This window comes from Staurois parvus, unplaced genomic scaffold (assembly GCF_062004578.1).
Source record: "Staurois parvus isolate SC_StPar_1 unplaced genomic scaffold, SC_StPar_1.0 ptg000105l, whole genome shotgun sequence".
Classification (NCBI taxonomy): Eukaryota; Metazoa; Chordata; class Amphibia; order Anura; family Ranidae; genus Staurois; species Staurois parvus.
The window spans coordinates 6,067,356-6,082,062 of NW_028317901.1; the positions used below are offsets into that span (position 1 = coordinate 6,067,356).

At 42.3% G+C, this 14,707-nt stretch overlaps 1 protein-coding gene across 7 annotated transcripts in view; it reads right to left on the reverse strand.

The window, feature by feature from the left end:
* HERC1 (HECT and RLD domain containing E3 ubiquitin protein ligase family member 1) overlaps positions 1 to 14,707 on the reverse strand; it is a 199,974-nt gene that overhangs the window by 36,907 nt on the left and 148,360 nt on the right. For all 7 annotated transcript variants that reach the window (XM_089671440.1, XM_089671442.1, XM_089671445.1 and 4 more), the window contains 7 exons: positions 13,585 to 13,798; positions 13,253 to 13,458; positions 10,997 to 11,124; positions 5,557 to 5,669; positions 5,198 to 5,398; positions 2,494 to 2,624; positions 1,366 to 1,565 (listed from right to left, as the gene is read on the reverse strand). In XM_089671440.1, the coding sequence (XP_089527566.1) occupies positions 1,366 to 1,565; positions 2,494 to 2,624; positions 5,198 to 5,398; positions 5,557 to 5,669; positions 10,997 to 11,124; positions 13,253 to 13,458; positions 13,585 to 13,798 (1,193 nt within the window). The remainder of the gene's footprint in view (positions 1 to 1,365; positions 1,566 to 2,493; positions 2,625 to 5,197; positions 5,399 to 5,556; positions 5,670 to 10,996; positions 11,125 to 13,252; positions 13,459 to 13,584; positions 13,799 to 14,707) is intronic.

Genomic DNA, 14,707 nt, shown 5'->3' on the forward strand with positions numbered 1-14,707 from the left:
GACACTTGCTGACTACTGTTCCAGTATGGTACTGCTGCAGCCAGCATATGTGGTTGCAGCAGCACCTCTGCACACACACATATTGGCTTCTCCCTCACTCGATTTTCGCGGATCCGCTCGGCTCCGCCTCCTCGCCCGTGATTGGCCACCTGTGTGCCTTTTCCTGAGTTCTGGCGGCCAATCACCGGTGAGGAGGCGGAGCCGAGTGGCAGGAGTGAGGGAGTGGCTGGAGTGACTGAAGGAGCAGCGCTTCCTGGACTGGATCGTCGTGGGAGCCAGGTAAGAGACAGCAACCCTCTGCCCACTCCTGTACTTAGTGTCCCTTCCGTTGGAAGGGGGGATGGCGGCGGCACTGCGCCGCCCCCCTAAAAAGTGCCACCCTGAAGTATACCGGCGTATAAGACGACCCCCGACTTTTGAGAAGATTGTCAAGGGTCAAAAAGTCGTCTTATACGCCGGAAAATACGGTGTATATATATATATATATTATTACTACGAGTTTATATAGCGCCAAAGGGTTTGCTCAGCGCTGTACAATAGGGGGGACAATACATGGCACAGTACAACAACAACAAACAACATACGAGGGGTAAGAGGGCCCTACTCTTACGAGCTTACAATCTGGGAGGGAGGGAGGGAGAGAGAGAGAGAGAGGGAGAGAGGGAGAGAGGGAGAGAGGGAGAGAGGGAGAGAGGGAGAGAGGGAGAGAGGGAGAGAGAGAGAGAGAGAGAGAGAGAGAGAGGGAGAGGGTGAGGGAGAGAGGGTGAGGGAGAGAGGGAGAGAGGGAGAGAGGGAGAGAGGGAGAGAGAGAGAGAGAGAGAGAGAGAGAGAGAGAGATTGATTTCTGCGGTCTTTAAATCAAATAGCTAGTGTCTGCAAGGTAGTATATAGTCAGAAGGGCAGACATCACTGTGTAAGGCCTAAAAACATCCAGCTAAAATTAAAAGAAAAAAAATATCATTTTTAATTTACAAGCAAATTGATTCCACCAGTGAAGAATAAGTGCACCTATCCATTTCTACGCTCCCTCTTTAACTCAGAGCATAGCTTATACTATACCTATAAGATGCTGTCACCAGAATCTTCCCAGCTGCACTGACACAAGCACATCACTAGCTCCATTCGTTTCTATGGAAACCCTATAGTAGCCCTGACAGCTCTATGTAATATTTAGCTTACATAAGGCCAGCAGTAAGACCATGCAAACATAATTTGAATACACTTAAAAAAAAAAAAAAAAAAAAAAAAAAAAGACCACTGACAAATGCAAGAGTCAGCCATTTAAATATGGAGTCAGCGAAAGGCTCATGGGATCAATACTAGTTATGCATGTAAAAGTGAATAAGCATTGCAAAAGACACTCACGTTCCAAGCATGAGCTGTGGGCTGTCAGCTTTCCCAGGCAAAGCACACCAGGCTACTGTGTTGACATATGATGGGTGTGGGAGGCTGTAGAGGGTTTTCCAGCTGCCACCTGTGTTTCCCCATATCTTAACAGCGTCCTCTTTGGCACAGGTAAGTAGCAGTTCACCTGCTGGATCCCACTTTACACTTACAAACATCTCCTATAAAACAAGAATTCAATTCATTGCATAGGTGGTGTCATGGCACATATAAACCTTTGTAATTATTAAAGCCTCTACATGTAAACTAAAAAGGACAGATTAATTAGAAAAATAAATCTTAGGCTGGCCATATTCAAATAGTTCTTTTTTTGTTAATCCCAAAAAACTTTAGCAGGCTTCTCTATTGCTGTATGGAGAAATCTCCTGCTGTAGCCAGCTGTTACAATGCCTGAACAGCAATTGTATCTCATTGGATGAAGTCACCTTTTGGCCGACAATTTTCCACCTGGCTCCTTTAATTTTTCAGTTGAGGGATGTCGAACAGAAAGTGGCTGACAGGGCCAACCACTGAGCACATTTCAGAAATTCGTACAGTGTAAGGCCACCTTAAAGGGGTATTACACCAAAAACCAATAATATATTTTTAGGCTTTTTCCCCTGTATTCACCTGGTGATTTGGCCAGTAACACATTATTAGAGTGCCCCCACTCTGGATAAAAGAGAACAGGGCACACCTTTGGACAGCAGAATTCCTAATCTGGGAGGGGGTAGACATACTAGCAGATTTAGACACACTAACAAATTGAAGCAGAACTCCAGCTCACACTTTATAAGTGGTTACAGAAACTTTTTTTTTTCCTTTTGGGATAAAGGATTTACATAAATAAATAAAAGATGATCATTGTAAAAGCACACCAGTCAGTGGTAAATGGTTTGTCTTATCCCTCCAACTGCTACATCTGCAAGAGAGCTTGTTCTTTTGAAATACAACAGACTTACTGGCAAGATCACCAGGTGAAAATAAGGGAAAGAAAGCCTAAAAATGAAAACTAATGCAGCCATCACATCCAAGAATTGCTAAGCTGCAATGTAATCAATGTTTGCTTTTGGGTTTAATACTACCAAGTGACAACAGTGCACATCTTACCTTGTGTGCGTCAATGAGAACCATCCCTCCTTTCTCTTCTGGCTCTTTGTGTCCAATTAGTAACTTTCCATCAGCAAAACCAACAGCAAAGGGACGGTCTTCACTAAACCAAGTAATGCAGGTAACAGCCACTGTCAAAAATAAATAAAAAATAATAAAAACACACACACAATATTCTATTAGTACTGATCATCATAGCTATGTTGATAAGAGAATTGAATCATAAAGATAATGTCTTAGAGGCATATTTATAAAGCAGTGAATTTGAGATTCATGAAAGATTCACTAGTGATGAATCATTCACTGTTTATTAAAACTCATTTACCATTAGGATTCATCTGCACTTTTTTTTTGGAAATTTATATATAGCTGCTGCTGCACTATACCGTATTTTTTGCTCCATAAGACACACCTGACCATAAGACACACCTAGGTTTTAGAGGCGGAAACAAGAAAAAAAATATTCTGAACCAATGGACTGCAGACATAGTACAGGAGATGACCAGAGACTGCAGACACAGTACAGGAGATGACAAGAGACTGCAGACACAGTACAAGAGATGACCAGAGACTGCAGACATAGTACAGGAGATGACCAGAGACTGCAGACACAGTACAGGAGATGACCGGAGACTGCGGACACAGTACAGGAGATGACCGGAGACTGCGGACACAGTACAGGAGATGACCAGAGACTGCAGACATAGTACAGGAGATGACCAGAGACTACGGACACAGTACAGGAGGTGACCGGAGACTGCGGACACGGTACAGGAGATGAACAGAGACTGCGGACATGGTGCAGGAAATGACCAGAGACTGTGGACAGTGCAGGGGATGACCAGAGACTGCGGACATGGTGCAGGAAATGACCAGAGACTGCGGACAGTGCAGGAGATGACCAGAGACTGTGAACAGTGCAGGGGATGATCAGAGACTGCAGACAGTACAGGGGATGACCAGAGACTGCAGACAGTACAGGGGATGACTAAGAGACTGCTGACCTTTGGGGAGGGAGGGGGGAGTGGGTACCTGAATTTGACAGGTACCCGCTCCCACTTCCGCGGAGTTGTCCTCCCTTTAGTGTGGGAACCCGACTAACAGCCGGGTGCCCAGTGCGCATGCGAGAGAAGCGCTACGCTTTGTGATTGGTCCGGCGTCTTCTGGGACCTGTCATGTGTCCCAGAAGACGCCGTACCATTCACAAAGTGCAGCGCTTTTCGCGCATGAGCACTGGGCACCCGGCTGTCACAGCCGAGAGCCCACACTAAAGAAGCCGGTGTGGGAAGACTGCGCAGCACTGGACCGAGGAACAGGTAAGGTTCTGCTGCAGAGAAGAGCTGAGCGGCCGGTCTGGTATTCTGATACGGCGGCAGTGGAAATACCAGACCGGCCGCTCCATATTCACTCCATAAGACACACTGACATTTCCCCCCCTTTTTTGGGGGGAAAAAAGTGCGTCTTATGGAGCGAAAAATACGGTATTTACGAGATTGTATAAATACCGCTATTTTTTCAATAAAAACTATTGAGAAAAAAAAAAAAAGGATTAATCTGCAGTGAACATTTGGTAAGTGTCCAATTTACTCTTTTAGAAATATTCCCTGCAATGTTCACACTACACAGCAGAAATTATGCACAAAATCCGTAACTGATGTATAGGGTTTGTTCACAACATTCAAGCCTTTTAGGATCCATATCAACAGACATTCTAGTCAAATGCTGTGTTTTCCACTTGAATGCATGCAGCAGCATTAGAATTAAAAACACAGTATTTGTCCTGCTTTGCCTGTAGTTCAAACACACCTTAATAGGACATGCTGGCTTGCTGTGCCCAAAGAAATGCAGTGCAAAAAAAGCAGGTCAAACACAGCCTCCAAGCTCCCATGTGTAATGCTCAGTTACAGTCAATGGGATGTTTTTCTGATCTGCATTTAAAGCGCGTTTCAAGTGCAAGAATATCACACCTGCCAGCATAAGCCCTTATGATGACATACCAAACACTAAATAAAAGGAGTAACTTAAAAAGGACCACAAAATAGTGAAAAGTGTAAAAGATGTGTTGTAAAAAGATCTTAAATATAGTTTGGTGGATTTTAAAAGCTGTGCGTCTCTCCTAAGGCCGTATGCACACAAGACGTTAAAAAAAAAAAAACTCTCCTAAAAGCGGTCCTCCTGGCAGCAGCGTTTTTTGCAGAAAAAAATGCCTGACGCTTGTAAAAGTTATCTAACGATTTAACAAGCGTTTAGGTGCATTTACAAGTGTCAAGCACTTCGGCGTTAATTCAATTCATTGGCCAGAATGATCATTTATTCTCACCATTGAAATGAATTAACGCTCAAGCGCTAAATGCACCTAGCATTTAGACGTGTCAAGCATTTCTTCTGCCAAAACGCTGCTGCGCCTGGATGCACTGGCCCTGGATTTTTTTCCTGCTGCTAAAGACTACTGCAACTAAAAGCTTATAAAAGTCTATGTGTGCATGGACACATAGGAGAGCTTAAAGGATCATTTGGAAGAAGTAAAAACAAGAAGAAAAAAAAAAAAAAAAAAAAAAAAGCTTGACGCCCCTAAAAGTGGCTGCAAAAACGCCCTGTGTGCATGAGGCCCAATACTCGACCAAGAGTTCCAAGTTCTGTTAATATTCTATTTTGTGCAGTTTTCATGTACATACTGTGACCGGAATCACCAACTTTTACATACCTTCTTTTCTGTAACAGTGCTCCAGTTCCACACGGCGCATGCTGATGGCATCTGTCACTTCAATTAGGCCCAAAGATCCATCCACACGACCCACCAACAAAGACTCTGGCTGGTCACTAGCCCATCCCTCTGCAGGACTCTGCTCAGGCCACACAATGCAGGAGACCCAGTGAGGCTGAATGTCCACAAGTCCTTTTCCACCTGATGAAAAAGGTTATACACTATATTATAATAACAGCATAAAAAGGAAGTGTCTAGTCTAAAATACAAGAGAACATCCTTCAGAATCAACCTACAGTTTAATAAACAGACACAAAATATAAGATGGATAAATAGAAGATGGATGGCCAAACTGATACCATTGACTTGCCAGATGTTGATCGTCTTTTCCAGGGCTCCGGCCAGATAACGCCCACTAACACTCCAACACACAGGAGACAAGGATGGGTCAGGTTCATCTGGGGTTCCCTCTCTAAAAAAGAGAAAAAAATCATGTTTATGGTATTCCCTTATATTGCTGGGAAAGCTGGATACAAACCAGACCCTAAAATAAAAAACAGTTTTAGACAGCATGTTGCTCCTGCATTGTGCATTCATCTGCCAACCCTGGATACTTTTACTTATCACCTGCCACATCACTGCTCTTAAATTTATACTCCCTCTAACTTCACAAGCTTTGTGGAAATGGAGGTGTTACCTATACCGATAGTAACAAAGATGATACTATTTGTCATGTTTGCAGTAAAGGTTTTAACTTAAAGTGTTACTAAACCCACAACAGTAAAAACAGTCCGTATATGCAGTAAAGCATGCTTGTTAAACTCAATGTGGGGTTAATCATCTGCATTGTGTAAAACGCAGTTTGATCCTGACTTCTCTGATCCTCACCTTCTAGTGTCCCCCCTCTGATCCTCCCCTTCTTCCAGTGTCCCCCTCTTATCTCCTGATAAGACATACCGTGTGGAGGCAGAGGTTTTTTTTTTTTTTGGGAGAGTGCACGTAATCAGCACAGGGCCAATCAGAACTGTCCAGATATAGTGAATACGGGGTCCTGGGTTTAGTAACACTTTAAATGCAAAAATGACTAGGTTATAGGGGCAAAACATTCATTTCCAATTGAAGTATACAAGTGAAGTTTGTGCTATCAATACTTAAGTGATAATAGAGGTTCAGATGTTTTGTTTTAAAAACAACAAACATGTCATACTTACATGCTCCATGCAATGGTTTTTGTACAGAGCAGCCGTGATCCTCCGCTTCTTGGGTCTCTCCGGAAATCCTGGCTCCTCCCCACTGCTGAATGCCACCAGAGCAAGCTGCTTTCTCTGGGGGCACTTGTGCATGCTCACTCCCAAGCCACCTCTGTGTGTCTAGAAGACACAAAGAGATGGCTCGGCCCCGCCCCCCTGCTCCCTCCTAACTGGTTGTGATTGACAGCAGCAATGAGGCTCCTGCTGCTGTGTCTTAGCCAATGAGGGTGGAGAGCCCCAGGAAAGCTGCTGCTCTTGTGCACCTTGTTGCATTGAGATCAGGTAAGTATTAGAGGGGAGCTGCACAGTGAAAGTTTTTTACCTTCATGCACAAAATGCATGAAGGTAAAATACTTTCAGCCTTTAGAACTACTTTAAGCCTTATTGCTAACTGAAGTATACACTAGTGTTTGTATATTATCGCTCAAGTCTATATTTAAGCGATTAAATATGTAGCTTTTTTATTCAATTTCAGCAGCTCATGTTAAGTGTCAGCACACTATGCTGTTGCATATGGGTATAGCAGCATAGTATGCTAAACCTACCTGTGACGATTGTGTGCACTAGAGACATGGATGCTGTACATGACAGCCATCTTGTTAGGTCTCAACCATGTTCCCTCCTGTCCTCCCTCCTCCCTCCTCCCTTTTGAGTGGAATGTGAGGTTGTAAGTGAACGGAGGTCAACAAGACCTCTTATCCTAAGTAAAACACAGCTAGATGAGCTCCATGGCTGTAAACCACTAATTAGTCTGGTTCAAGGGGTCTTCTTTGAAAAACCACTTTCCTCTGCCCGATTGTAAAACAATAGCTCAGTCAGTCATGAGCTGTTAAGGCCATTAGAGCTAGAGGATGCCATAAAACGTACAATCCACGAGTCATTTTTCATACAAATTCATAAACATCAGCAGGAACTGGGCACATTAATATGAAGTATATATATGGATAGGTCATATTAATATACAAGACTTACATGACTATATTAGTACCAACAAGAGAGAAGAAAGCATTCTTTTATCCGGAGTGACAAGGATATGCTATGTTTGGTATCTTTGCGTTTGGAATATAATTCTAAATATTAATCTGCCGGTTGCTAGGATGCTACATGTACCTATTGAAGGTTATTGACCGTAGTACGAAATTGTAAGGGATTTGGTTATAACCTTGGTTAGCGCCTAACACCCATCCCCAAACTGGATGATTGGTCATTTGTTCTCAGGAGACACCCCTTTGAGATGATCGAAAAAGACTGACAGCCTGGAGAAAAAATGAGCTCTCCTTGAACATCGATCAGGAACCATCTAAGAGATGTGAGAGCCAAGGCAACCTTTTGTCCGGACAATTGGACTCAAACCAAGGATTTTTGCAAGTATTCTGCCTTCTGAACTCCTTTCTTTTATTTCTCATAATTAACCTGACCCAGTAACAATCGCTTTCAGGCTGCTGGCACATAGATTTTACTCCTGCAAGCTGGAAAATCTTTGTGCAGGGTGCAGCTGGGACTGGCACTGTTACGCAAGTGACAGCGCGGTGCGAGATCGGCTGGTCCTTCGGTCACGAGTTTGTGAGAAGAGCTGCGGTCTGAGGCCGCGTTCCGTCACACTATCTTCCAGCCAGAGCTTTCTTTCAGTTTAAAGAAAGTAGTACGAAACTACTAAAAGAAGCTTAAAATCCTCTAGAGCTTGTGAACTCCATCCTGAGTTATTTGTGAGCTTTTGGCACCAGCAGTGTGTACGATCTCGTCGCCTAGGATGAGCTTAGCAGCTGCGACAGGAGTACATACTGCACTTGTCCCAGAACAGGACAATGCTCCCTCCTGTTGCACTGACAGTAGAGGGCGCTGGCCCCAACAGCTGCTTAATTCTTATAATATTGGACAGCACAGTGTGCTTTTTGGCAAAGTTGAACTTTATTCATTTACTGGGTATGCAGTTTCTTTATCTTTTAATCCTTGCCCATTTTCTTGTTTAACCCCTACGCGCCGGTACCTCCTGGGCCTTTAAGAGGTTTCTGATGCTGGGAGGTGAGGCGGGGTTTAGAGTTATGTGACCACGATTGGCTGTCATATGATCAGAAAGGTCCCGATCGCAAGAAAAGATCGGGACCTTTCCATGGGACACTGACACGTGTGCTGGGAGTATGCAGGGTGCGCGCTCTCAGCACATTTGTTTACAAATGGTACGCAAATATGCAGCCACTTGGCATCAAGGCCCAGCCGCTCAGAGGCCGCATATTTGCATATGCTCGGCGTGAAAAGGTTAAGCTGGTGCAATGACCGCTGACCCAGGTTTCCTGTTGGTTCCTTTTTCTTTCAGCATCCTATGGAGCCACCCTTGCATGCAAGGACTAGAGCTGTCTCTCTCTACACTGTGTGTATCAACAGAAACACACATATACACTGTAGTATTATATGGCAGGCCATGCCCCTGCTCCTACCTCCTTCATCCCCCTTCCTTCTCCATGCTAACAGACTGCACTGTTTACTGTGAACTCTTTCCTGTAGAAACTGGAAGTTCAGGTAAGCAGCACAGAGAGCAGGGCCAACAGCAGTGAAAACTGTAAACTGCAAATGCTTGGGTAGGATTTATAACAACTAGTTTACTCAGAAATGTTTATTTTAATGTGTTCAATCTGTAAAGCTAAAGAACGCTGAAGGTTTAATACCGTTTTAGCGGTTTTGTATCATCACTCATGTCTACAGCCCTGGCCAAAAATTGAGAATGACACAAATATTAATTTTCACAAAGTCTGCTGCCTCAGTTTTTATGATGGCAATTTGCATATACTTCAGAATGTTATGAAGAGTGATCAGATGAATTGCAATTAATTGCAAAGTCCCTCTTTGTCGTGAAAATGAACTTAATCCCCCCCCCCAAAAAAAAACCTTTCCACTGCATTTCAGCCCTACCAGAAAAGGACCAGTTAACATCATGTCAGTGATTGCCTCGTTAACATAGGTGTCAGTGTTGACAAAGAAAAAGCTGATTGAGTTAGAACAGACTGAAAGATTTAAAGGGAGGGTGGTGCTTGAAATCATTGTTCTTCTCCTGTTAACCATGGTTACCTGCAAAGTAACATGTGCGGTCATCATTGCTTTACACAAAAAAATGGATTCACAGGCAAGGATATTGCTGCTACTAAGATTGCACCTAAATTTATTGGATCATCAAGAACTTCAAGGAGAGAGGTTCAATTGTTGTGAAGGCTTCAGGGCACCCAGGAAAGTCCAGCAACCGTCAGGACCATCTCCGAAATATGATTCAGCTGTGGGATCAGGGCACCATCAGTGCAAAGCTTGCTCAGAAATGGCAGTAGGCAGGTGTGAGTGCATCTACAAGCACAATGAGGCAAATACTTTTGGAGGATAGCCTGGTGTCAAGAAGGGCAGCAAAGAAGCCACTTCTCTCCAGGAAAAACATCAGGGACAGACTGATATTCTGCAAAAGGTACAGGGATTGGACTGCAGTAAAGTAACTTCCTCCGATGAATCCCCTTTCCAATTGTTTGGGGCATCTGGAAAAAACCTTGTCCAGAGAAGAAAAAAGTGAGCGCTACCATCAATCATATGTCATGCCAACAGTAAAGCATTTTGAGACCATTTATGTGTGGGGTTCTCAGACAAGGCAGTGGGCTCACTCACAATTTTGTCTAAGAACACAGCCACGAATAAAGAATGGTACAAAAACATCCTCCGAGAGCAACTTCTCCACACCATCCAAGAAAGGTTTGGTGACAAACAATGCCTTTTCCAGCATGACGGAGCACCTTGCCATAAGGCAAAAGTGATAATGTGGCATGGGGAACAAAACATCCAAATTTTGGATCCATGGCCAGGAAACTCCCCAGACCATAATCCTACTGAGAACTTGTGGTCAAGACTCAAGAGGCGGGTGAACAAAAAAATACCCCACAAGTTTTGACAAACTCCAAACATTGATTATGCAACAATGGGCTGCCATCAGTCAGGATGTGGCCCAGAAGTTGGTGGACAGCATGCCAGGGCGAATCACAAAGGTCTTGAAAAAGAAGGGCCAACACTGCAAATACTGACTCTTAACTAATTGGCAATAAAAGCCTTTGACACTTAATAAATGCTTGTAATTATACTTCAGTATACCATAGTAACATCTGACAAAAAGATCTCAAAACACTGAAGCAGCAGACTTTGTGAAAATCAATATTTGTGTCATTCTCAAAACTTTTGGCCAGGGATGTGTCTTGGAGACCCTGAGCTTAACGACCACTTTATAGCATGGAAGTGCTAAGTGAGGATAACACTTTATTCAGAACCAATGCTATGTGGTTATCCAGCAAATGGCAATACTGAATAATCTGGTGACTGCGGGAACAGGTGTTGAGTATTGCATTCTGTGAGTTAAAAAGTAAAAAAAAAAAAAAAAAAAAAATCAATAAAATAAATCCAAGTTTCCTTTTCTCAGAATTGTTCCAATTACAATTACAGATAATATTTATAATGGAAAAACTGAACTTTCTCAGTCAAATGTTTGACAGAGCATAAAAAACCCTTTGCAGAAGCATAAGCTACTCACGGTTTCTGGAACACGCATGTCTGCTGGAGGGAATACTGGTTTCTAGACACATTCCACACTCTGACGGTCCCATCACTTCCACTAGTGGCCAATAACAGTTTCTTAGTGCTCCACACAGAGGTGATCACCTGAAAACGGGAAAAAAATCGTTCAAAATCCAATTTCCATAACATTTTCAAGCCAACATATTTATAATTTAACTGTAATTGACTGTTTATCATTTCCTGTAGATCCTATATATTGTATAAATTGAAGGCAATTGTGTAATAACACCAAAAAATATCTCTTAGTAGGCTCAGACAGAAGCTGCCATTCTCAGAATCCCAGGTTGTATACTTGCTGTGTAGCATTGAAACAGAAGCCAATCAGCTGCGTTGTGAGCGGCATTACTGTCTTATTGCAGCAAACAGCAACTTTCATCTGAACCTTTCCACACAGGTATCTTGATTCAGGAGGCATTCCTTGTAATGTTAGGAAATGGACAGCTGTAGACTATATTGAAAGTGGAGTACCATGGTGACTGACTACACTTAACCATTAGCCGCCCGGCCAATGGCCGTTTGGCGGCTTCAAAAGTGTTCCTGCATTCCGGGTGCACGCCATTTGGCGTGCTCCCGCACATGCGCAGTTTGCGCTAATGCAGAGCGGCGCAGCAGTGCGATCTGTCACCGGCCGTGCACCTCCGACACGGCCGATGACAGATCCGAGTACCTGCTCCCGTTGCTGGTACCATGTGACCTGCTGTGACCAATCACAGCAGGTCACATGACAGTTGTATACAATGGATGGTTTCATTCATGCCATCCATTGTATACTAGTGCCTAGCTGTGAATGGTCACAGCTAATCACATGCACATGTCATGTGATTAGCTGTGACCAAATCACAGCTAAGCACAAAAAAAAAAAAAAAAAAAAAAAAAAAAAAAAAAGAAAGAAAAAAAAAGCTGAATGAATCGATTTCATTCAGGTAAATGCTTGCTTATAGCAAAGTAATTCTTTGCTATAAGCAAATTGTGTAAAAAAAAAAAAAAATACTGATCACTTCCCCAAAGTAGTACAATGTTACTATGGTAACATTGTACTACTTTGGTCATAGTAAAATATGAAAATAAATAAATATATATATATATATATATATATATATATATATATATTTTTCATACTGTCACCAGTCAGTGTCCCTGTTCACCGTCATGCCAGTTATATGATGACGCTGTACTGCACTGGTGACAATATGTAAAAAAAAAAAAAGTGAAAATAATTTTTTTAATTTTTTAATTTTCCGAAAAATTATGACAAAAAAATACAACTTCAAAAAACTCGCCATGCCTCTTATGAAGTACGTCGGACTGTCTACTCTGCAAAAAGGGGTCATTTGGGGATATCTGTACTATTCTGACATTCTTGGACCTCAAGAAATTAGATTGGCCGTCAGTACTTCAGGATTGATCAATTTTCAGATATATCCCATAGTTTGTGAACTCTATAACTTTCCTACAAACTAAATAATACATCCTAATTTGGGTTATTTTCACCAAAGACATGTAGCAGAATACATCTCGGCCTAAATTTATGAAGAACAATTATTTATTTGTAAACTTTTATAGCAGAAACAAAGAAAAATGTGTTTTTTTTTTCCAAACTTTTTGGTCTTTTTTTGTTAATTTAGCAAAAAATAAAAACCCCAGCGGTGATTAAATACCACCAAAAGAAAGCTCTAGTTGTGTGAAGAAAATGATAAAATTTTAGTTTGGGTACAGTGTTGTATGACCGCGCAATTGTCATTCAAAGTGTGAGAGCGCTGAAACCTGAAAAATGGTCTGGGCAGGAAGGTGTAAAATTGCACGGCATTGAAATGGTTAAAATCATGCAAAAAAAAAAAAAAGAAGTCTACACACTAGACAGAATAAAACACTTCATTATAATAACTTTAAAGAGACTCATGAGAGAATAATGGAGACCTCCATTACTGAACTCTCCTTTGAAATTGCTAGTTTCCTGGCTGCAGTGCTAATGCTTTCTGACACTCATTTACAGTAACCTTGTTCTGGGTCTGCAAATTGGAAGTACCTAAAACCAGACATAGGCAATCAACTAGCATTTTAGAAAAGGAGACCAACAATGGCAGCCCCCACACTTCTCTCATGGCAATCTCAACTTACAATCCCCCCAAAATATCAACAAGATACCTCACAATCAACATCCCAGAGAAACAGCATCCAATATGTGATTTTGTTAAAAAAAATGAAAATTCACCCTGTTCTGATGAGCCTCCAGTTTGGTGAAAGAACATTTCCGCAAGTCTCCAGCCATATCTGCAAGAGTCTGTGGTGCAGTCTGATTGTCCCTATCATGAGCAGCTAGCGTACGTACTAACTGCTGAGCAGCCCATTGGCGATGTTGGGAGGACAGCCGGGAAGAAAGGCAGCAAGCGGCCAGAGCATTGGCCAGCTCCAAAGGACCTAAAGTAGAACAGGTGAAATAAATATAACATGTAAAGACAACATTTGATACATCTGAAAGGCATCTAGACAGGGAAAAAAAAAAAGAAAAAAAAAAAATCGTAATTTTAACAAACGTCCTCCTACCTCTTTTCTCCATTTCTGCTTTGTCGTAATTGGGTCGCAGTTTAGCTCCTTTGTCTGCAAGCAGTGCAACCAGTGCTTGTGTCACCACAAAATTGGGTGACGTAACAAGTTTATTTTCTTCCGCAATTCCACGCAAAAAACTAGGTAAGAATTTCCTTTGCACTGGGTCATCCACTGTTGTTAAATTCACACCAGTTGCTGCGGATATCAAATTCTGCAGAACACAGCAAAAAAAAGACTGTTTAACTAGGACACACAAGTTTTACCATAAAGTTAAAGGATAAGTTCACCTTTCAAAAAAAATAAAAAAATAAATGTACATATTTTTGGCAAGTATTTATTTTTATGAGCCTGTAAAGTATTGCACCTGTGATCAGCAGACTGCAGGTGCAATGCAGGGCTTCTGCAGACTGTCAGTGCATGTGCAACTGTCTTGTACCTCATACGGGCAAGCAGTTACACAATGACAGGAAGATTCAAAGAACTACACAGAGCGCTCACAAGCACCTTGGTAGTTTGTTGATAACTACAAGCCATCAGCAGCAAAGGATATCAGTACTTGTAGTTCATTCATTCATAGAACTCTGTGAATGAATGAATCGGCTGTGTGGGCAGAGCTCTTTTTAAAAATGGGTGGAACATGTAACATGTTCCCAAAAGCAAACTTTTCCTTTAACAAAGGACACGCATTGCTTTATTCATAAATGTCTTATTGTCTAAAAATCTTATTGCAAAGTGCTTTTAAGAGTAGTTTGTGTAAAATAACACATAGGCCAAAAATAAATACAATTTCCTAATCTGGGTAAACCGCTTATGTTGTCAACTTTGGGCTAGGGTCCTTAAAGAGACAATGTAGCTCTCACTCTATTGCTTTAACAGTATGGGGCTTCTCGGTATGAAGGGGAGCATGGGACCTCCCATATGTGTCACTGCTTGGGCCTGACCAGTCAGGTCTGAACATTATCACATGGGGGGGTAGTGACATTGACTACCTGAGTATGTTTCCACACTATCCAAGAAGGAAGCGTACCCAAGGTGGACTCCTGTTGTGGGGAGCACAGTATGGCAAGAATACTATTCTAGGTTGGTGAGCTACCAGAAAACATGTTCACTTTGCCCTAAA